The 23,132-nt window shown below is 34.4% G+C and overlaps 1 protein-coding gene and 9 non-coding genes across 11 annotated transcripts in view; 3 read left to right on the forward strand and 7 right to left on the reverse strand.

Annotated features, from left to right (window-relative positions):
• The window catches only part of LOC123678819 (ras-associated and pleckstrin homology domains-containing protein 1), a 384,693-nt gene that overhangs the window by 338,256 nt on the left and 23,305 nt on the right, over positions 1-23,132 (reverse strand). Inside the window, exon 2 of one of the 2 annotated variants that reach the window (XM_045616055.1) lies at positions 2,184-2,240. The exons of the other annotated variant lie outside the window; for it this stretch is intronic. Within the exon in view, the coding sequence (XP_045472011.1) occupies positions 2,184-2,240 (57 nt within the window). The remainder of the gene's footprint in view (positions 1-2,183; positions 2,241-23,132) is intronic. 2 annotated transcript variants of the gene reach the window in all.
• On the forward strand, positions 2,835-2,949 carry Trnal-caa. The gene is made up of 2 exons: positions 2,835-2,872; positions 2,905-2,949. It is a non-coding gene; the product is annotated as a tRNA-Leu (tRNA).
• Positions 3,239-3,353, forward strand: Trnal-caa. The gene is made up of 2 exons: positions 3,239-3,276; positions 3,309-3,353. It is a non-coding gene; the product is annotated as a tRNA-Leu (tRNA).
• Trnal-caa lies at positions 3,642-3,756 on the forward strand. The gene is made up of 2 exons: positions 3,642-3,679; positions 3,712-3,756. It is a non-coding gene; the product is annotated as a tRNA-Leu (tRNA).
• On the reverse strand, positions 4,505-4,619 carry Trnal-caa. Its single transcript has 2 exons — positions 4,582-4,619; positions 4,505-4,549 (listed from the first exon to the last, which is right to left on the reverse strand). It is a non-coding gene; the product is annotated as a tRNA-Leu (tRNA).
• On the reverse strand, positions 4,892-5,006 carry Trnal-caa. The gene is made up of 2 exons: positions 4,969-5,006; positions 4,892-4,936 (listed from the first exon to the last, which is right to left on the reverse strand). It is a non-coding gene; the product is annotated as a tRNA-Leu (tRNA).
• Positions 5,280-5,394, reverse strand: Trnal-caa. Its single transcript has 2 exons — positions 5,357-5,394; positions 5,280-5,324 (listed from the first exon to the last, which is right to left on the reverse strand). It is a non-coding gene; the product is annotated as a tRNA-Leu (tRNA).
• Trnal-caa lies at positions 11,002-11,116 on the reverse strand. Its single transcript has 2 exons — positions 11,079-11,116; positions 11,002-11,046 (listed from the first exon to the last, which is right to left on the reverse strand). It is a non-coding gene; the product is annotated as a tRNA-Leu (tRNA).
• On the reverse strand, positions 11,389-11,503 carry Trnal-caa. The gene is made up of 2 exons: positions 11,466-11,503; positions 11,389-11,433 (listed from the first exon to the last, which is right to left on the reverse strand). It is a non-coding gene; the product is annotated as a tRNA-Leu (tRNA).
• On the reverse strand, positions 11,850-11,964 carry Trnal-caa. Its single transcript has 2 exons — positions 11,927-11,964; positions 11,850-11,894 (listed from the first exon to the last, which is right to left on the reverse strand). It is a non-coding gene; the product is annotated as a tRNA-Leu (tRNA).

Genomic DNA, 23,132 nt, shown 5'->3' on the forward strand with positions numbered 1-23,132 from the left:
CATCATACATATCAATATTTTTCATTTATTTCGAGATTTAATTAATTTTTAAGCAATTTTCATTATTCATATGTTTCGCATAACATATCGTAGAAATTGATTACCGTTTTAGAGATATAGAGGAAAATTGGTTCTTTTCACCCTATATTTGAATAGGTTACAATTATACAATGGAGACGAAATGAATTTAATCTCGAAATAAATGAAACAAATTTATCAATAATTTGCCATATCTCAAAAATTAAGACGAAAAAATCAATATCTTCGAAAAATCGAATACTGCGTTGCAAATTATAGAGTGACCCATTTAAAAATCACCAAATCCCCTCTATATTGCTAAAACGGTAATTTATCCTTATGATCTGTTATGAGTATCATAAAAAACATAAAATTACTGATATCTGTAGTCTACTTTCTGATATCTTATTAGTTCGAAAAGAGAGATCGAAGTTCCTTGAAGATTTTTTCTCCAAGTCTAATAGTTCTCGAGATGCTTTCATACAGGATGGAATTTGGGACATCCTGTACATTCATACAGCATACAATGAAAAATAGGACGTAGCAATGTAATATTCTGGGTGAATATTGTGAATTTAAGAAGGTAAAGAAAAATAAATTCATCAAGTGTTATTTAAACATAATGCATTGAATAGGTTTTTACTTGATGAAATCTTATTCAAATCGAAAATAAATGATAGTTAATCTATTTTCACTAATATAGGATTTTCCACCAATGACGTAACACTCTTTCACAGTTGAATGCTCAAATTTTCGATTTTTTTTTCGACATCACAGGGCTACGTTAGAGCAACATTCTCAAATTATTTGAAAATACACAGTAGTTCGAAATGCCTGTATATTTTCAGTTGAAAATGTTTCATCGATATTCACCGCTCATATAATCTGCTCAGATGTCTGCGAACTTTTTCAATAATTCCAGTAAAAGTGAAACGAAGTGCACTTTGATTCATTATTTGATGGGACATAAATGCACTCTCAAAAGTTGTACAGTTTCTATCTGATATTTGTTATTGTTCTTCTTCCTACAACTAGAAAAATTTTCCTGTTTGCTTGGCTTTGGCTTCTACTCAGTATTTGTTATTTGATGATTTTTATTTGGTTATACAAACAATGCTAGTAAAAAAAAAAAGACATTCCACTCACAATTGTTATATAATAATCAGTATTTGTTATTTGATATTGCATACATACTAAAATACAAAATTCTCCAAGCAGACTTCCTTTCATGAAAATCTCAGAGTAATAAACATAGACAGAGGAAGCATATGTCATTTTCAGTAAGCAAATTTTGTCTCCAACATAAACTATCAAATTTGGCATGAAGCGCGCGCAAATGAAAACATATCAGTGATACGATATTTCACTCACTTCGCGAGTTTCTCCACAAAGAACGCACTTCTTATGTTCCATTGTGTGTCATCGTTCCATATCAACTCAAAATATGTTGGGATGAATACCTAAATATATCAGAAATTCAGGAAACAAACTTCAAGCGCGCCAAACGACGTGAAACCACCAATGACACTAGGAGAGCAAAAGTTGCCAATCCTTGGATTCCCGAAGGTACATACAGAAAATAATAAATATTCTACATACTATAAATTCGACAATTAGGAAAAATATCGTATTATAAATATTCAAATTTGCATATTCAATTGGAAATCACTGAAATATATTTCATTCAATATAATATACATTCATAATGATAAAGTGAAATTGTGGATTTGAAAATATATCACAATCCTAAAACGTAATTCAACCATGTTGGGGAGATGTAAAAATTGCGTATACCTCCTCTATCCATGTTTATTACTCTATGGTGAAAATCAGACATTTATTTCCTACCATATCAAGCAGTCTGTTGAAAGCATATTTTTAGCGCCAAACAAAACGAACTAAAATTTTCGTTTGGCCCAACAGAAGAACCTTCCTCCAGTTACCAAGAAGAGAACAATGTCGTTCTACGGCAACCACTTATTTGTATGCACCGTAGCAACCAGCTAAAGGAATCTATCCGAGGGTCGTATAAGGAAACTGAATAATAAAATGTATTATCGACCAACAGTCGAATTATACAATGGCTTAAAAAACAAGTCAGGAAATTTGATGTTCTAATATGGTAGGATGTGACGAACAATAGGCCGTTTGAGAGGATTTCTTACCGGAGGAGATGGGGTATCTTTCAGCGATAAAGTCAGGCGGTACACGTGCTCAGTTACCTGCAACAAGAGAACAAAGAATTATTAGTGTATTCAAGATGCCGATGGAAGAAACCAAGTGGTTAGAAATAAAATAGTGGAAAAGTGCGATATGGTTAATTTTTTACTTTTTTAATAACAAATAAATTTCAGATATTGGATTGACAAGGTTTTCACTTAATGGAAAAACATTTAAATTGAAATTAAATGACATTTTCATTTCTTAATCATATGAGTAACAATCTAAAGAAGGTACTCCGTGAAATAACTAACATTTGTTTCCAAATTTCGCAGAAAATCTCAATTCAAATGAGAAATAATGATTACTAAAGTTGGAATTCCAAAAAAAATAATTCATTCAGTAGTTGATTTTTTTCTTTATACTTTATTTTCAAATGAACAAAATTTGGAGTTCACAAGAAACATTCATTTTACTCCTGTAAATATATTGAGAATTGACAATTCATCGAATTCTTTATCCATAATTGTTACTAAGATTTGAAAAACTTCATACCTAAACTGTTTATGTCGAAATATCATGGTGAACGACTTAAAACAACATAGGACAGGCATAGTGTCGGGCATAGTATAACAAAATTCGCAGCTATCACCAATGTCAGGATGGCCGAGCGGTCTAAGGCGCCAGACTCAAGGTTCACTTGCCTGTTACACAGGTTCTCGGGTATTCTGGTCCTCTCTGAGGGCGTGGGTTCGAATCCCACTTCTGACAGATATTTTTTGAAAGACCAATAGCTCCTCGATATTTTATTTTTTTCATTGCTGATTGATTCTGATTACCCTTTCTCCATTAATCGATTTTTTTTCAGCTTACTACGAAATTGATACTTTTTGTTCATTTGTTGCTACGGATTTTTATTGTATCAAATACAACTACATAGTAACTCATTCATTTTTTCGAATGATCTATTCGAAAAGAAAAGAACATATCTAATAAAGAAATACCGAACTTGGATTATTGTTCAAGAATCAGTACAACAAAATTCGCTAGAATCACCAATGTCAGGATGGCCGAGCGGTCTAAGGCGCCAGACTCAAGGTTCACTTGCCTGTTCCACAGGTTCACGGGTATTCTGGTCCTCTCTGAGGGCGTGGGTTCGAATCCCACTTCTGACAGAAATTTTTTGAATGACCAATAGCTCCTCGATATTTTATTTTTTCACTGCTGATTGATTCTGATTACCCTTTGTCCATTAATCGATTTTTGTTCCGCTTACTACGAAATTGATAATTTTTGTTCATTTGTTGATACGGATTTTTATTGTATCAAATACAACCACAAAGTTACTCATTCATTTTTTCGAATGATCTATTCGAAAAGAAAAGAACATATCTAATAAAGAAATACCGAACTTGGATTATTGTTCAAGAATCAGTACAACAAAATTCGCTAAAATCACCAATGTCAGGATGGCCGAGCGGTCTAAGGCGCCAGACTCAAGGTTAACTTGCCTGTTTCACAGGTTCTCGGGTATTCTGGTCCTCTCTGAGGGCGTGGGTTCGAATCCCACTTCTGACAGAACTTTTTTTAAGTGAAAACTATACTTTTGTGAATATATAAAGCCTAAAACTTTCAGCAGATAAGAACAAAACGAAAAAAATTATGAGTTAGTCTAAATAGCGTGGTACTTCACGAAAAAAGAAAAATAAATCCAAAATTTACGAGACAGTTCCCGGCGCCAGTCACACTCACAACGATGGCATTGAATCCATTTTCGAACGGTTCTAACCTCTCCGTACATGGAATAAACGCAAGTCGGGTATAATTATAATGCGATCTGATAATAACACACTCCCATCAGGGATTGATTAACGGCGCCGAATCGAAACGAGGAATATTTCGCTAATTGAGCGTAGGAGATGGCGAAGATAACGCATTTTAATAAACGGCTTCGCTTTCGCGCTATAATTTCGAACGTAGAGAGAGATCTAGATGGCGAGTCGAGTGGCGATCGTAAACGGACTCCTACGCCAACTCGGAATTATCATGGCTACGGCCGGTGTCGTTGAATATTCATCGCGAAATTAAAACATGATTTACGTTGGGATCTGCTGTGGCGGCGACCTTATCATTTGGAAAATTCTGAGCGAGATGGGGTGAATTTCTCGTTGCTCTGTTCGTAGAGATAATATTGAATGTTGCGGAATTTCATTCAAAACATGTCGATAAGTGTTCAGCTCCAACAATTATTCGGGAGCTTGAGTTATAGGGCCAATTCGCTCATACAATAATCACCAAAAATATCAATAATCACCAAAAAAATTACTGTCAGAAGTGGGATTCGAACCCACGCCCTCAAAGAGGACCAGAATACCCGAGAACCTGTGTAACAGGCAAGTGAACCTTGAGTCTGGCGCCTTAGACCGCTCGGCCATCCTGACATTGGTGATAGTTGCGAATTTTGATGTACTGATTCTTAATGGATAATTTAAGTTCGGTATTTCAATATTGAATATGTGCTTTTCTTTTCGAATAACCCATTCGGAAAAATGAATGTGACAGTATTTGTATAATATCATACAAATCCATAATAACAATAATTGAACAGAAAATTATCAATTTCGTAGTAATCGGAGAAATATTAATCAGTTAGCAATAATTTACCCAAAGAAAAAACAATTTCGAGGAGCTATTTGTCACCAAAAAAAATTACTGTCAGAAGTGGGATTCGAACCCACGCCCTCAGAGAGGACCAGAATACCCGAGAACCTGTGTAACAGGCAAGTGAACCTTGAGTCTGGCGCCTTAGACCGCTCGGCCATCCTGACATTGGTGATAGTTGCGAATTTTGTTGTACTGATTCTTAATGTATAATTTAAGTTCGGTATTTCAATATTGAATATGTTTTCTTCTTTTCGAATAACTCATTCGGAAAAATTAATGTGACCGTTATTGTATTTGATACGATAAAAATCCACAATAACAATAATTGAACAGAAAATTATCAATTTCGTAGTAATCGGAGAAATATTAATCAGTTAGAAATAATTTAGCCAAAGAAAAAACAATTTCGAGGAGCTATTTGTCACCAAAAAAATTACTGTCAGAAGTGGGATTCGAACCCACGCCCTCAGAGAGGACCAGAATACCCGAGAACCTGTGTAACAGGCAAGTGAACCTTGAGTCTGGCGCCTTAGACCGCTCGGCCATCCTGACATTGGTGATAGTTGCGAATTTTGTTCTACTGATGCTAAATTTATAATTCAAGTTCCTCGATATTTTATTTTTTTCATTGCTGATTGATTCTGATTACCCTTTCTCCATTAATCGATTTTTTTTCAGCTTACTACGAAATTGATAATTTTTGTTCATTTGTTGCTACGGATTTTGATTGTATCGAATACAACTACATAGTTACTCATTCATTTTTTCGAATGATCTATTCGAAAAGAAAGGAACATATCTGATCAAGAAATACCGAACTTGATACCGTGATAGTTGCGAATTTTGTTCTACTGATGCTAAATTTATGATTCAAGTTCGGTATTTCAATCTTGAATATGTTTTTTTCTTCTCGAATAACTCATTCGAAAAAATGAATGTTACTGTAGTTGTATTTGATACGATAAAAATCCTGTAGTAACAATTAACCAGTGAATTGTCAATTTCGTAGTAAAGTGGGACAAAAATCAAGTATTGAAAAAAATTTATTAAAAAGCATTAGCAATTACATAATTTCTAATGGTTTTTGATGAACTTTTCTTTAACTTTGTACGTATATACGTACGAAGAAAATAGATTAGTGAGAAGCTATTTGTCTTCAAAAAAGTTACTGTCAGAAGTGGGATTCGAACCCACGCCCTCAGAGAGGACCAGAATACCCGTGAACCTGTGTAACAGGCAAGTGAACCTTGAGTCTGGCGCCTTGCTTTTTGCTTTTTTGCTTTTATAGTCTTTATTATATTTTAATATGTACATGTTATAATGGTTTACATCATTTGTTGTTTGATATTTTAGTAGTTCCTATCTATACATGATTTACCTACAATAATAATAATATTTTGGCTGGACGCCTTTAGATATTCAGAGGTTTTGTTTTTTTTTATGTTTTAAGTTATCACTAAAATTCAAAGTATTCACAGGAAAATGTAGAGAAAAACCTGTTTTCATTGTTTCCCAGTATCCTGGGCTTAAGCAGTATCAACAATATATAAAATGAGATATAAAAAATAACATCAACAATAACAACAACAAAAACAACAATAATTACAGTAGCAATTACAGTAGTAAATAGCTAAAATGTTAGCTATTTTTGTAGCTAATGTGTTTTCTATTGAATATGGGTAAATGCTCGTAGGGAAGGGCATGTTTTTCATTGACGTTTTTCGAGTTCTTTCTAGTCAAAGTTATTTTGTTAACGGGATCGCTCAGGTATCTCGTTTTTTCGTAAAAGTTCGCGGAAATTCTATCTATGTGATTTTTCATTGTTTCAATACCTGCTAATTCGTGCAAATCTGTGATTCTTGTGTATCTATCCTTGTTAGTGATAAGCCTCAGCATTCTGTTTTGAAAAATTTGTAACGGTCGTGTCGGCCATGATTTCAAGTGACACCAGGCCGGTGCCGCATAAGTTATGATTGGTCTTATTAAGGAGGTGTATATTAATTTTTTATTTTTTTGGTTCATACGGCTATTCTTGCACATTAGAGGATACAGGATTCTGATTGCCCCGTTGGCTTTTATTAAAGTTTTTTCAATGTGCTTGTGAAAATTAAGTCGGCTATCTAGTTCCATTCCCAGATATTTAACCGTGTTATTAACTGTGATTGGATGGTTGTTGAGTTTAAGAGGAATTGAGATTTTGTTGTCGTTTAGTTTTCGGCTAAACACGATCTGTTCGGTTTTTTTCTCGTTTACTCTGATCTTCCAGGTTTTGTAAAATTCGGTTAGTTTATCGACGTTATATTGTAGCAATCTGTTCGCTATTGCCGAATGAAAGGAGTGAGCGTATAATGCAGTGTCGTCTGCGAATAGTGCCATTTTTGTGTTTGGAAAACCTGGAAGGTCGTGTATGTAGAGGTTAAAGAGTCTGGGTCCAAGGACGCTTCCTTGAGGTACACCTGATTTAATTTTTTTGATGGACGATAGTTTATTGCCGATTTTTACTACGTATTTTCTGTTCGAAAGGTATGAATTTATTAGTTTGATGATAAAGTAGGGAAGTCCGAGTTTTATAATTTTGTAAGTAAGACCTTGGATCCAGACCCTGTCGAATGCTTTCTCTATGTCTAGAAAAAGCATGGCTGTGTTCTTTTTTTTGTTGAATTCGTTGATAATGTCTATTACTATTCTACAGATTTGGTGTGTGGAACTATGTTTTTCTTTGAACCCAAATTGATACGGATCATGCAATTCCGTGTGTTTGAGTGTTTTTGTTAGTATTTTGAGAATAATTTTTTCGGAGATTTTACTGAGCGTTGATAACAGACTGATCGGTCTGTAATTAAGTGGTGATTTTTTGTCGCTACTACTTTTATGTATTGGAACAACTAGTCCAATTTTCCATGTATTCGGCCAGTGTTGCAAGTCGATTATGGCGTTGATTATATAATTGAGTTGCACGATTGCCTTTTTAGTGAGGTTTTTGATCAGTTTGTTATCAATTTCGTCTATTCCTGGGGATTTGTTATTTGCTAAGTTGTTAATAATGTTTTTTATTTCTAGTGGGTTGGTATGAAACTTTTTCGATTCATTATTAGTACTGGTATGGTTACTTAAGTAATTTTCTACAATTTCTATGATTTTTTTATCTTCGGAGCTGTTTGTCGGACCTATGTCATGTATCTTCTCATAGGTTTCTGCCAAAAGTTCCGTTTTTTGTTCGTCTGTTATGTAATCGATAGAGTCACTTGAAAGAGTTGGTATTTCTTGTGGTTTCTTTTTCAAGAATTTCGTGAATTTCCACAAGGAACCATTTGATGGTTTTAATTTGGATAGTTTCTTTCCCATTGTTTCATTTTTATATTCGCCAATTTTGATTCTTATTCGCGATGTTAAAAGTTTGCTTTGGTCGTTATCATGAGGGTTCCGATATCGCTGCCAGCGTTTACGTGTTCGATTTCTTAATTGAATTAGGTTCTTTATTTCTGGTGAGAGGTCGTCTTTGTATGGATAAATGATCTTCAATTTAGTGGTTCGGTTCCTGGTGTGAATTAAATTTTCCGTGAATTTTGTTACCTCCTCCTCAAGTTTCTCTATCGAGTCAATATTGTTATTTATGACGATTTTATTGTTAAGAATTCTTCGATATTCATTCCAATCTGTGGTCGAATAATCAAAGATTTTCTTGGAAATATCAACTCTACAGGTACTAGTTAAAGTGAAAGTTACTACGTTATGATCTGAGGGAAGGTCAGGTAATGATTCAGGGGTACTTATGTTGGGTACCATTCGGGCTACTATGAGGTCAATTATTGAAGGGGTATTATTGTTAGGCGGATAATGCGTAGGTTCGGAAGGATGATGGATGATGCAGTTTTGTTTATTTTCTAAGTATTCGAAAAGAGTGAGTCCGTTGGTATTGTTTGAAACACAGCCCCAGAGTCCGTGTCTAGCGTTGAAATCTCCTACAACAATGGTTTTATTAGTTTTTAATAGTTCTTCGAGATCGCTTTCACCGAAGTTATTGGTTGGTCTGTTGTAGATGGAGATAAGTTTAAGACCGTTGGCTAATTGTATACCGGCATTCTCTAATGTGCAAGAAATTTCCGGGAGTTCTTTGAACGGAATATCTTTTCTAACAAGGATAAGGATACCCCCGTGTCTAGTGTTACCTGAGCGATCCCTTCTAACAACGTGGAATTCCTTTATCTTAAATTTGTCTGTTTTTATCAGTCTAGTTTCATTTATGAAAAAAATATCTATTGAATGTTCTTCAAGAAAATGTGCAATTTCATTATGTTTGTATCGAATTCCATTGGAATTCCAGGTTGCTAGATTTAACTGTTTTTGGGATTTAAAAACCATGACTAGGAAGATTTCCTAGGAAGTCGTTGAATATTAAGAATTTTTCTTTGAAATTAGTGCATTTATCCATTTTTTGGTTAAGTGCGCGGATTTCTAGCAAGAATTTATTTATATTGATATGTTGGTTTAGTTTGTCCATTTCATTTTTTAAATCTAAAAGCGGGCTTTGAGCAGTATTACCCATATTCAAATTATCTGTATTAGTCCTAGCAGCATCTGGTTGGGAGCTTCTTATTTCGTTTATTTTTTTTCTTCTCTCTTCCCATACGTTTACTGCTGGTAGTGGAGCTTCAACGTATGTAGTTTTCCTCGTAGGTTGTGGCTGGTTCCTGGATATTCTGCTTTGTAGAATTCTCTGGTACACTTCACATTCAACACTATTTGCCCGATGTTCGCCTTGGCAATTCGCGCACTTATCTTTCTCTCCCGCGGGTTTGGTTTGGTGCATTCTGCTGTGGCATGTTCGTCCGCACACAGTAAACATTTGTATGCTCTATAGCAGTTACTTCTTGCGTGTCCCCATTGTTGGCACCTCTTGCATATAGTCATTTGTTTGGTCCTATATTGCCTTTCCCAATGTATCACGGTGTAACACAGTGTTCGCACTTCTCTTTTCAATTGTTTGAGTGTCACTTGGCTGCTGGTTATGACGAGGAACATCGGATTTCGTGTGCCTCTCATTTTGTAGATGTCTTTCACGTCTATTTCATAGATGTTCTTCAGTTCATCTATTATTTCTGGGATTTCAATATTGGAATTTAGTCCTTTGAGTACATGAGCATGAGTTTTTTCATTTTTCAATGTGTACGAGTGGAACTTTTGTCCAAGATTTAGGAAATATTCCTTTAGTTTTTTATGATCTTCCAATTTATTTGTATAAATCGAGGACTCCCGTCCGTATCTTATTTGGAAACTTTTGTTTCCAATTCGTTCCGCTATTCTTTTAACGGTTTGGTTATGATCTTCAATAAGTCCTTGAAGAACTATAGGAGGAGGTTTTATTTTTGTTGATTCGCTGTCATCTATTTGCATCTTGGTTTCTTCCACGTGCAGATTTTTAAATCGATTAGTAGTCGCTATTGGTTCTTCTGCTTCTACTACTTCGGTTGATGTGTTCGAAGGTTGTTTAGCACCTCCGGGGTGGGTTTGCGTCGGATTTATCATATCCTTTATCTTCTTCCTTCGGTTTTCCATTTCGGCTCCTAAGTTCGTTTTTCCATCAACTTTTTCAGGGCTTAGAGAAAATACGGTTATTTTTCTCTTTTTTTCGTTGTCCATTTTAGGGGGTTTGGTCCCCATTTTATAAGGTTTTCTTTTCAGCACTTTACTTGAAGTAATGTCACTGTCACTGTTCACTTTAAACTTTCGTTTGGAATTCAGGTTGGTTTTCTGACTATTCACAATGGATACTCAGGTACTTACACTACTGGCTCAAGTACTTACGGAGCGTTCAAGACACGTCTTACCTGTTCGGTGTCTCATTGGATGTGTCTGGCGCCTTAGACCGCTCGGCCATCCTGACATTGGTGATAGTCGCGAATTTTGTTGTACTGATTCTTAATCGATAATTCAAGTTCGGTATTTCAATATTGAGTGTGTTCTTTTCTTTTCGAATAACTCATTCGGAAAAATTAATGAGACTGTAGTTGTATTAAATACGATAAAAATCCACAATAACAATAATTGAACAGAAAATTATCTATTTCGTAGTAATCGGAGAAAGATTAATCAAATAGCAATAATATACCCAGAGAAAAAACAATATCGAGGAGCTATTTGTCATCCAAAAAATAATTCTGTCAGAAGTGGGATTCGAACCCACGCCCTCAGAGAGGACCAGAATACCCGTGAACCTGTGTATCAGGCAAGTGAACCTTGAGTCTGGCGCCTTAGACCGCTCGGCCATCCTGACATTGGTGATACTTGCGAATTTCGATGTACTGATTCTAAATGGATAATTTAAGTTCGGTATTTCAATATTGAATATGTTTTCTTCTCGAATAACTCATTCGGAAAAATTAATGTGACTGTTATTGTATTTGATACGATAAAAATCCACAATAACAAGAATTGAATAGAAAATTATCAATTTCGTAGTAATCGGAGAAATATTAATCAGTTAGCAATAATTTACCCAAAGAAAAAACAATATCGAGGAGCTATTTGTCATCCAAAAAAAATTTCTGTCAGAAGTGGGATTCGAACCCACGCCCTCAAAGAGGACCAGAATACCCGTGAACCTGTGTATCAGGCAAGTGAACCTTGAGTCTGGCGCCTTAGACCGCTCGGCCATCCTGACATTGGTGATAGTTGCGAATTTTGTTCTACTGATGCTTAATCGATAATTCAAGTTCGGTATTTCAATATTGAATATGTTTTTTTCTTCTCGAATAACTCATTCGAAAAAATGAATGTTACTGTAGTTGTATTTGATACGATAAAAATCCTGTAGTAACAATTAAACAGCGAATTGTCAATTTCGTAGTAAATTGGGACAAAAATCAAGTATTGAAAAAAATTTATCAAAAACCATTAGCAATTACATAATTTCCAATAGTTTTTGATGAACTTTTCTTTAACTTTGTACGTATATACGTACGAAGAAAATAGATTAGTGAGAAGCTATTTGTCTTCAAAAAAGTTACTGTCAGAAGTGGGATTCGAACCCACGCCCTCAGAGAGGACCAGAATACCCGATAACCTGTGAAACAGGCAAGTCAACCTTGAGTCTGGCGCCTTAGACCGCTCGGCCATCCTGACATATGTAATATATCTGTACGCCAACAATGTTTTAATGCATCAAACAACGATGTTTGATATTTTTAGTTCGAATCTATTCTCGTCCATTCAAGAACTCGAAGCAACGAATATTTATAAATGTATTCGAATCAATAAAACTTATAAGGGCGTAGTTGAACGATCATATTAATGATTGGACAGAAATATATCATAAAAAACGGTTAGAAGGAATCATACAATCATACATACAAACAAATCGGGGAACGTGAAGCTATTTCTACCAAAATATTTATGTTCATCCTGGCTGGGATAATAGTTGCGAATTTTAGTGTAGTGTTTCTCAACTGGCGAGAATATTAACATCTATTTAACTGGATTTTCAAACTGTACTTATACTTTTCCTTTCTAATTAAATCGTCGAGAATTTCGGATATGAATACAATTTTAAATTCTTAAATAAAATCCTGTAGCGATAATTGTTTAAAATCGAAATATCATAATTTTGCGAAATCATTAGGTAGAGGAAAATTACAAAAATAATTCCAAATTAAGCATGGTCAATACGCATATAATTTATGCGATTCTATCCCAACAAGACCTTCAATACAAATTGCAAACCTCAACAGAATTCTTAGGAGTTCTTCCAATTCGACTTCAAGTTTTAATTCGAATTATTGAAGTGATACCATCATTCCCATTCTCGAACATCTTCATTAGGATCAGTTTATCTTCTTATTATTCGATGGAGGTTCTCCTATTACACCAGTCCAATACTCAGCATCAGACGAGAAAAAAGTTGGAAAAGTGAAATGGTCACAGCATACCAATAAGGAAACCCAATGATCCGATTCGCTTTCCATCGTTTAAGAAGTCTTAAGTGATTGCAATCACGAAGGCGATTACAACACTAATTTAGGAAAGTAATTTATTGTTATTGTAGGGAATAACAGAGCAATTAGCATAATATCGGTAGGTCCATTACTAACTCGACTGTTCCGAGCATCACAAAGCTCTTAACCATTCCGTTTTTCATTCTGTGCGTAAATTGGCAAAAAATAGTTGGGAAATTATGGAAGAAATAGTCACGCGATCATTTTATAACGAAATAAGGCACCTACAAATGGAAAATTGTATTTGAGTTTATTTTGATATTTCCGTGTAATCAGTATTGTATTATCGGTAATTAAAATTTCATAAATTGTAATTAGAATCACTGAACTTAGGGTGGTTTTTAAATGCATCATGATTCCGAGTAACATAAGTAACATAAAATTTTATATAGTTTACTACTTAATGAATCAAAATTAACGATGTGCTATTCAAGCCCAGATCAAAAATAAAAACAATTAACATAATGATTAATAAATATTTACATTATTCATTCATTGTATTCATACTAATGGATTTCAATTATCAACTTAATTTTTAATTGTTTGGTGTATCACTTCTAGCCAGGCACACATATCATATTTATAGCTTGAGATATACCATGTGTTTCCAAATTGATGTGAACGAATTTAGGAAGTTATTCAGCGAAAAATGAATATTTTTTTGCCCTAAACAGTCCTTCTCCATATCGTGTTTTAGAAGGATGAAAAATAAAGTGAAAGTTTTTTTTGCAAATCTTTTTGAAGCAAAAAAAATTATTGCTATTTCATTAAATATATCACTTCTCATTTGCTTCGAAAGAAAAGAAGATAAAGTGAATATACTACTTCCTACACCGTACAAAGTTTGGTCATCGCAGCAACACCAGAGGGGAAAGTTTGACTAATACGCAGAAAGCCACGTGATGGTAATCCCTCCCAATAAGTAGAACAATAAATAGGTTTGATAGAAAATATTCAGTGTTTTTCTTTCGGGCATTACGACCAAAACCTATAGTTACACACTGAAGATATTTGTGATCAATACAACAAGTGCTCATCATCCTCTCGACCTAGAGCAGAGAAGACGGGCTTAGGGTGCGACCCCACTATCATATTAATGAGTAATGGACCACCTTTCCGATTGACCGACCCCAAGACTCGCTCATGTGGACGTTATTGATTCAAACCGTCAGAGGTGGATGGCCACAAACCGGAAATTCGTTGACACCAAGCAGAGACGATTTGGACGAAATTGCCCACGCCCTTAACACGCGCGACCCATAAATGACACTTATGCCAGTCTTGTCTAAACGGCGTGATACAATCAGAAGAGTTTACGTCCAACCTTGTTACTTTTAATTGGCGTTGTAAATTATGGCTGGATGTTTTGGAGATCAGGCAAAAAAAGTGAGATGCTGTGAAGAAATGGTCGTTAAACTTGGCGTACAGAAGTTTCGACGATTATATATAGCCCAATTCGTTTGTTTATGTTTATTATATCTCTAATTGATGTTATATTGTTTGAGTGGTATAAGTTCGGATTTATATTGTAATTAGTGTCATGTCTTCGGAGAAAGAATGTTCTTTAACACAGAAGCACATTGGATTTTGACCTCAAAATACCATCAATTTTTATTTCACACGGTTAGTATTCAGGTTGGGGCATAATCGAATGATTTCAGTAATTCGAAATTTGAATAACGAGAAAGGTTCGAACGATTAACTGAAAAACTGAATATAAAAGGTTTTCAAATAGGAAATTTAAAGTATTTAATGGCAACACTAGTCTTTCTTGACATTTCTTATGTCATGAATTTGTACAGTTTTGGTTATTTTGAATTTTCTTTTAGTTGGTTATTGATGTTTTGTCACTATTAGAATTGTATATCAAGACAAAAACCGAATATATCATATCATAAAGATATATTATTTTGAAACCGAAAGATAAATTTATAAAATTGTTTTTCAACTGTAAATGTCGATTTGTATTTGTATTTCATGAGAAGAACAAGGAATAAATCATTGGCTACCGAGTTGGCTACCTGTCCTAATTGTTTTTTCTGCGAATTTGACCTAGAGAAACATTTATTGTCAGTTATTTTTGAGATTCCTCAATTGCAATTCTTGTGAAAGAGATATACAAGTTGTAAGTTGGTAAGTTCAGTAAGTTTTTAAACTATAAGGAACTGTTGAAGAAAAATTGTATTATTAAATACCAAAATTCCGAAACGTACGTTTATCTCCATGTTAATTCAGTATTCAATTTGTTAACCGTTTTCTATATGTGTACAGGGTGGGCAAATAAGCGAGGTAAGCGGCTATATCTCAGGATCCACTCATCGTAGAGACTTGCGGTAAAAAATTTTACCACTAAAGTAAACAAAAGAAAACACTGGAAATTGTTTTGAAGTTCATACCTCCACCGCTAGGGGGCATAATAGCTATCGTCGAGTAGAAAAATGCATTTTACTCGAAAAATTTTCATATTAAGTTGAAAAAAAAATATTATCACTGTAAACCTTGGAAAATTCTCTATCTGATTGAATTGTCACTTTCGATTTTGCGACATCAAATAAGGGTGGGGGAAAGATAGAAATCTGACTGATTGAAATGTCTGTAACTTCAGTTTGGCTTAACATTTTTGAGCAAATTAGATCTTATTTGAGAGACAACATCTTGTTGATTAAGGAAAAAATATACTCATGATGAATTTGATTCAGCTGCTTCCGATAGGGAGCGCTAAGTCAGAAGTTCATTGTTTTGTTCATTTTTCTCTGAAATTTCAAATGTAATGATAGGATTTCCTTAACAGAAACAAAAATTTCATTGAATTTGCATGAAAAAACCTGAAGGTCGCAAAGAGATAATTTCAGGCGTTCTGAAGTTATGGCTGAAAGAAGATATTCTTCAACTTAGCACTGCGAAAAACCAAACTGTGTCTTTAAGTTCTGACAGAAACAGAAATCCCATCAAATTTGTATGAAAAAACCAAAAGGTCGCAAAGCGATAGCTTCAGGCGTTCTGGAGTTATAGCCGAAAGAAGACACAATTTAGTTTCAGTGCATCAGTTGAAGAATATCTTTTTTCGTCCATAACTACAGAACCCCCGAAGCTATCGCTTTGCGACCTTTTGGTTTTCTCATACAAATTTGATGGGATTTCTGTTTCTGTTAGAACTTGAAGACTCAATTTGGTTTTTCGCAGTGCATCAGTTGAAGAATATCTTCTTTCAGCCATAACTTCAGAACGCCTGAAATTATCTCTTTGCGACCTTCAGGTTTTTTCATGCAAATTCAATGAAATTTTTGTTTCTGTTAAGGAAATCCTATCATTACATTTGAAATTTCAGAGAAAAATGAACAAAACAATGAACTTCTGACTTAGCGCTCCCTATCGGAAGCAGCTGAATCAAATTCATCATGAGTATATTTTTTCCTTAATCAACAAGATGTTGTCTCTCAAATAAGATCTAATTTGCTCAAAAATTTTGAGCCAAACTGAAGTTACAGACATTTCGATCAGTCAGATTTCTATCTTGCCCCCACCCTTATTTGATGTCGCAAAATCGAAAGTGACAATTCGAAAAGATAGAGAATTTTCCAAGGTTTACAGTGATAATATTTTTTTTCCAACTTAATATGAAAATTTTTCGAGTAAAATGCATTTTTCTACTCGACGATAGCTATTACGCCCCCTAGCGGTGGAGGTATGAACTTCAAAACAATTTCCAGTGTGTTCTCTTGTACACTTTAGTGGTAACATTTTTTACCGCAAGTCTCTACGATGAGTGGATCCTGAGATATAGCCGCTTACCTCGCTTATTTGCCCACCCTGTACAGTTTTGTTTATTTGGAATTTTCTTTTGGTTGGTTATTAATATTTGACATTTGTACAGTTTTGGTTATTTTCAATTTTCTTTTGATTGTTATTATTATTTTATCACTATAGAAATTGTGATTCAAGACAAAAAACCGAATATATCATAAAAAAATATTATGTTGTGAAGGAAAGAGAACAAAATGTTGTAAATTTTTTATATACTTTTAATGAGCACTGATGTTGATAAAATTTTGAACAATTTCCGAATGTTGTTGAAGCGTATACCTGCCCATGATTAAACTACTGAACACAAATGACATAAAAAATGAAAAAGAAAACACGATGTGGCCAATATAACCATTTCAAACTATATAATTTCTATTGGAAAGCTTTAAACAGGGTTTCCTCGAATGGGAGGTACAAAGGAAATTGAGAGGAAATGAAAGGAAAAGAGATAAATTCAAGACCTCTGATTATGGCCCGCAAACCTTTTATTTTTGAGATACAGGATGTTTCTTGTAGTACTACTTTTTTGTGAAGATTATAGCAGCATAATATCAACTCTTCATTGATCTTCGCTACAGATTGGCTAAATAAACCCTGGGGTACTCTTCCAGAAAAAATATTATCCTGTAGATTTGTATTCAAAATTAGCATATTACATGATGAAAACTTCAAATTGGAATATCAATGCCAAATTTAAGTTTAATATCTTGTGAAGGGAAGGTGCTACGATATTGGGATACTGGGGGTAAGTACCCCTCCTAAGACTTCCAAAATATAAAATTTCAGAATTCTCGCCAAGACAAAGAACGAAAATTTTTCCATCAAAATCAAGTTTTTTCCAACGCCCTCAAGGAGAATAACTGGTTTTGTAAACCTTATATTTTCCATATTTCAAATGGAGATGAAGTGTTTGTTACATGCTTCATCGGCAACGAAATACATTAAAACCCTATCGGAACAATTCGGACCTGTCGTAACCACAATTTTGCTCAATTCCTGCAGCTGCACCTGAGCTCTAGATCCTTTTCGATCCAACCAAAGCCATCCCCTTTTATGGCCACTGACCTCACTTTAGCCAGGGGGCCACAGACAAATTATGTCCCGCCAATTTGAAGCTTATGTATTCCTGTTCGCATCCTCAGGGTGATGGGGTGGAGTTACCTTCGTTTGCCGTAGTTAAATTTACCCCATAAGAGTAAACTTTGTTGGATTTGAAGGCCTTAGGGGGTGGAATTCATTTAGGGGTTAACCTATGATAAATTGAAAGGAAGATTCAGTTAGGTAGATTGATACACCACTTTCATCGTTAAATTGAAAAAAAAATTCCTAACCTTAACCTAACCTATAATAAATTGAAAAGAAGATTCAGTTAGGTAGATCAATACACCACTTTCGTTGATAAATTGAAAGAAATATTTCTGGAAAAATCTGTGACTATGATCATTAAATGAAAAATAAGTGTTCTACAATAATACTTTAACAAATTATTTTTACCGCAAAGTAACGGGTGCTTTTTTTCGAGGTATATAACTTTAAGTTGGCATTACTGTTGAAGATGGCGACCGATTTAACAGCTGTCAAGTGATTTATTTTCAGTTTGGTTTGGCAATTCATTTTAAATAGACTCACGCCTGAACAATGCTTGCAAATAGTGCAATTTTATTTCGAAAATAATGGTTCTGTGCGGAATACGTATCGCGCACTACGTCCATTAGCGATGAAGCGCACTTCTGGTTAAATGGCTACGTCTACAAACAAAACTGCCGCATTTGGAGTGAAGCTTATCCTCAAGTGAATGTCGAAACACCGTTACATCCAGAAATACTGACTGTTTGGTGCGCTTTATGGGCTGGTGGAATCATTGGTCCGTACTTCTTCAAAAACGATGAACGTTACAGTCAATGGTGATCGGTATAGAGCCATGATTACTAAGTTTTTCATTCCTGAATTGAACAACCATGATGTCCAGGAGCTGTGGTTCCAACAAGACGGCGCAACATGTCACACAGCTCGTGACACAATCAATTTATTGAAAGACACGTTTGGTGACCGCCTAATTTCACGCTTTGGACTTGTGAATTGGCCTCCAAGATCTTGTGATTTAACTCCGCTAGACTACTTTCTGTGGGGCTATGTAAAGTCATTGGTCTATGCGGATAAGCCACAAACCCTTGACCATTTCGAAGACAACATTCGCCGTGATATTGCCGATATACGGCCAGAAATGTTGGAGAAATTCATCGAAAATTGGACTACATTTGAGCCAGCCGTGGCGGTCATATGCCAGAATATTAAAAATGTAATGCCACAAGATTATCTTGCGGATAAATAAAATTCATGTCAATCGAATAATCCATCGTTGTTTTATTGCAATTCAAAGCTCTATAGCTCTAAAAAATAACACCCTTTACTATCACCCCCAAAAAGCTCGGTACACATTTTTGATTCACCCTGTATACAAATAGTTTCTGTCTAGATTACGTTTCAAATGTCATTGTACTACTCGCAGAACTATGGGTACATTCACTCCCCATGTATTACATATAAATAATAATGGCTTATAAAATGAACCAGACTGGTGTAGATGGAATAAAAACTAGGAATTACAATTGAATTTAAATGAATACGGTTTTATTGATTCGTTTAATTAACACATGCTACTGACTCCGTTTTATTTACATACTTCTCAATAATCAAATGTTGGTTTAATTGATTATAAATGGAAAACAATAATATAACTACTGTCCATCGATTTATATTTGCACTGATCTTGAATATTGAATTTCGTCAGTTTTCAATTCGAATGAATAGTTTCACAAACTACTACTGTACGATGATTTTATTATCGAAAACACAGTCTAATTGAAAATCAGTTTATCTGTATACCTATCAACTGACCAGTGTTGACCCCCCTTTATTTAGCTTACGAGTCTAACGAATGTAAAGAAAAGTTTTTAATCATTTATGAGAATAAATTTTAGTCTGTGTTTGTGAAATTTTCACCCAGATAACTACTTTTAGAACATTCTGCATAAGTTTAGTCCTATCTGTCTCTCTGAGTGTCCGCACCTCAGAGGAAAGAAAAGATAGAGGTGCCTTATAGCATTTGTTGACATCGCTATAACATTTTTGTTTACAAACACTTATAATGTACTGCGTTGCCATTCTGAGGAAGAAGTAATCTTTTCTCCGTTCTGTGGCATAGATGTTTTGCGAATATTCTGAGGATTTGGCAACACGGTTCTGTTGTTGTTATTGCACGTGTCAACTAGAGGTGCGTTAAGAGTTAACTGTTCATTTTAATTTCACGTTTGTAATCGGCGTTATTTCATACAAGTTTGTGAATTTTAAGTTACATATTGTTAATTTTAATCATGGTAAATACTCGAAAAACATGTATAGTGTGTGAAACATCGGAAATGAAAACCTAACCTATCATAGGTTAGTTCACGTTTTGAGTCCATAGGCGTAGAATATATCTCGTCTATGGCGTAGTATTTGTGAGATATCGAAAACTTAATTCAATGCTAACATTTCTAGGTTTCCTTCAAATAGAGAATTTAGCAAAATATTGTGCCACGTATTAATATTGCAAATGAGCAATTTGCCGAAATATGCATATGTTTGTTCCAAACATTTCAGCACCGAAAACTTAATAAGAGGCAGTAAGAGAACCATTGACTACGCCACTGAAATGTTTACCGCCCCTCTAATTGTCAATTTTGCAGGTTTGTTGTTGTCCTATCTCACTTTATCATCATGCTGTTGCAATTGATTACAATACAACGCTATTTACTTCTAAGGGCACCTATATCTTTTCTTTCCTCTGAGGTCCGCACATCCTAGTAACAGCCTCAATTTCTATAATTCTCATTCGATTCTAATGATTTTTGGTAAGATTGTATTTGAGACGGTCACGTAAAAATTAAAGCTTCTCCTCCATATATACTGACCTGGAATGTACAGTACGTTTTGCATATAAATGAATTAGAATCTTTCGGGAGATAATAGCCTTACAAGACCCAAAATAACATTCTATGGAGTACTAACTTTCAAGGAGCAAACGACGAGGAAGCATAATGCCAAACCCATTAGCAGTATTTTAATTAAATTCAAAACATTTTAGGGCGTGATTCTAAAAGTCATACTATGGAAAAAACATCATATGTATATCCCAGAATGTACCCCTGGGGAGCCATACCCAAAAACACTGTATTTCTTCAATCCTGACTGTTACATAATTACTGTCGCCTTTCGAATGAAAAACGAAATGTATTTTTCTACCCGAGAACAGTATGAGGGGGGCATCATTTCAAGGAAGACGACGATTACTACAATCTTTAGGGAGGTTCCCCCAAGTTTGAATAATTAAATTTGTCTTTCTTCAGGCCCTTCTTTCGCTCTAATTTTATGTGTATTCTTAGGGGTGGATTATAAAATCGGGACGAATTACATTTGGGCTGCAATAATGTTAACCCCTGCTGTTGTCGGATGTTATGATTTTTTATCTGGAGAAAGTTTAGGAAGCGAGCTGAATATTTTGAATATTTTAATCGTTGAGGAGCTCTGGAGTTCTGATATTCTCGCCATAAAAAGGGTTTCCCAAAAAGAGGTTTAATTTTTAATAACCCGTATTGATTCGTTTCTTTAGTTTTTCATTTATTGTGCGTTAAAATGAAGAAAATTGCTTGAAAATTCTAGCGTTACAAATATAAGAAACATTGAAAATTTCCCAAAAATGTTGGTTAGGTCCTTAAATTGATATATCTCCATTGATATCAATATTTTCCGTGAAATTAATGCATATTAAATTAACCGAAAAAAAATTAATAACATCCCGCGTACATTTCGAAATTTTTCTATTATATCAATATATTGTCTCAATATATCGGGATTTGGGTGTCCCAAAATCGTTGTCTAGTAAGGGTATCTCAGAATCCCTTTGATCGAGAAAAAAAATGAGTAGCCCATTTTCGGGCTCGATTTTTGAGAGAATCAAGTCAGTGTAAACAGCAACAGCAACATTATAAGTTCAAATATTTTCAAGCTATAAGAGAAAATTGGAAAATGGCATGAAATGAAAAGTTCTTATAACTTCTTCAATACTGGTGCTATAAACATGAGACAAAAACATTCTACAATCACTTTTTTCAGTAGAATCCAATTCAATTGCAATAAGTTTTGAAATTATAATACAAACTTGTGTTTTTTAAATGTAAACCATACAAATTTCTGTACCGAATATCTAATTGCTTAATTTTTTCCTTTTCAAAAATCTATGACATGATATATAAATTCCTCATCGAACTATTAAAACCATCAAAAGTTTGAGTTTCATCACACGCCAAATTTAGGAATTGCCTAAGGAATAATTTATTAGGTATAGAGTCACTCAAAGATCTTATTTAGCTCTTCATTAAATTTAGGAAGGGCCTACTATCACTATTTGTGAATTTCAGAGAATTAAAATATACAGTGGCTACTAGGGACTCCGGATTTAACACCGATAGATTTTGTCAACAATTTCAAATCGTTAAATGTTGTTCTTTGAGTGTGAGCAAAGAAAAAATGAATATTTTAATTATCTTAAGTTCACAGGTTATCATAGATACGCATCTGGTATCGCATTTGGTTGATTCAACAGGGGGATCTGAATCTTTTGATGATTTTTTATGGTTTGATAAGAAATTTGTATATAATATCATATATTTTTGGAAAGGGAAACAGTCAGTGATTTTATTTGTCACAGAAATTTCTGTGGTACATGTTTGTATATATATGTTTGTATATAGCACCAGTTGTGAAATAGTATATTCTAAAATAAGTTGCAGAATGTTGGAATTGCCTTCTGCAACGAGTATTAGACGATATTTTCTCTATTTCAGTCAAGTTTTGTGAAATATTGTCCAAATTCAATGAAAAAGTCAGATTAAATATCCTAGTGACTTTTGTATTGTATCTTGGCAGTTGGTGTGACTGTTGAGAAAATTGACAGATTACGGAGTTTGAATATGAATCGTATGTTTCGAATTTGAAATAATTTACAATTACGCATTAAATTCGTGAATTATGTCTGACGAAATCGATTTAACACCACCAGACTTAAGAGAAATGGTGAAGGATATAACTGAAAACGATGCTGTAATGAGTTCATTACAGCACTGTTCTCAGAACTGTAATGAACTCATTACGATACTGAAATAAAGAAAAGTTAGTTCATGTGGTTTATTCAATTTTCTCTTATATCTAGCTTGCAAACAGTTGAATCTATGAGGTTGCTGTTTCCACTAATTCCACAATTAATTCTCTCAAAAATTGATCTCGAAAATGGCCCATTCGTTTTTTCCAGCTCAAAGTATTCTGAGATCCTCTCACTAGACAACGAATTGGGGACACCCGATACAAAAATTTGTTTTTTTTTTAAATACGAATTTTTGTCACCGAATAATCAGTACTTCGAAGCAAATAACCTAACCGTATAGTATACAATGACAC

The sequence above is a fragment of the Harmonia axyridis genome, chromosome 4 (assembly GCF_914767665.1).
Source record: "Harmonia axyridis chromosome 4, icHarAxyr1.1, whole genome shotgun sequence".
Classification (NCBI taxonomy): domain Eukaryota; kingdom Metazoa; phylum Arthropoda; class Insecta; order Coleoptera; family Coccinellidae; genus Harmonia; species Harmonia axyridis.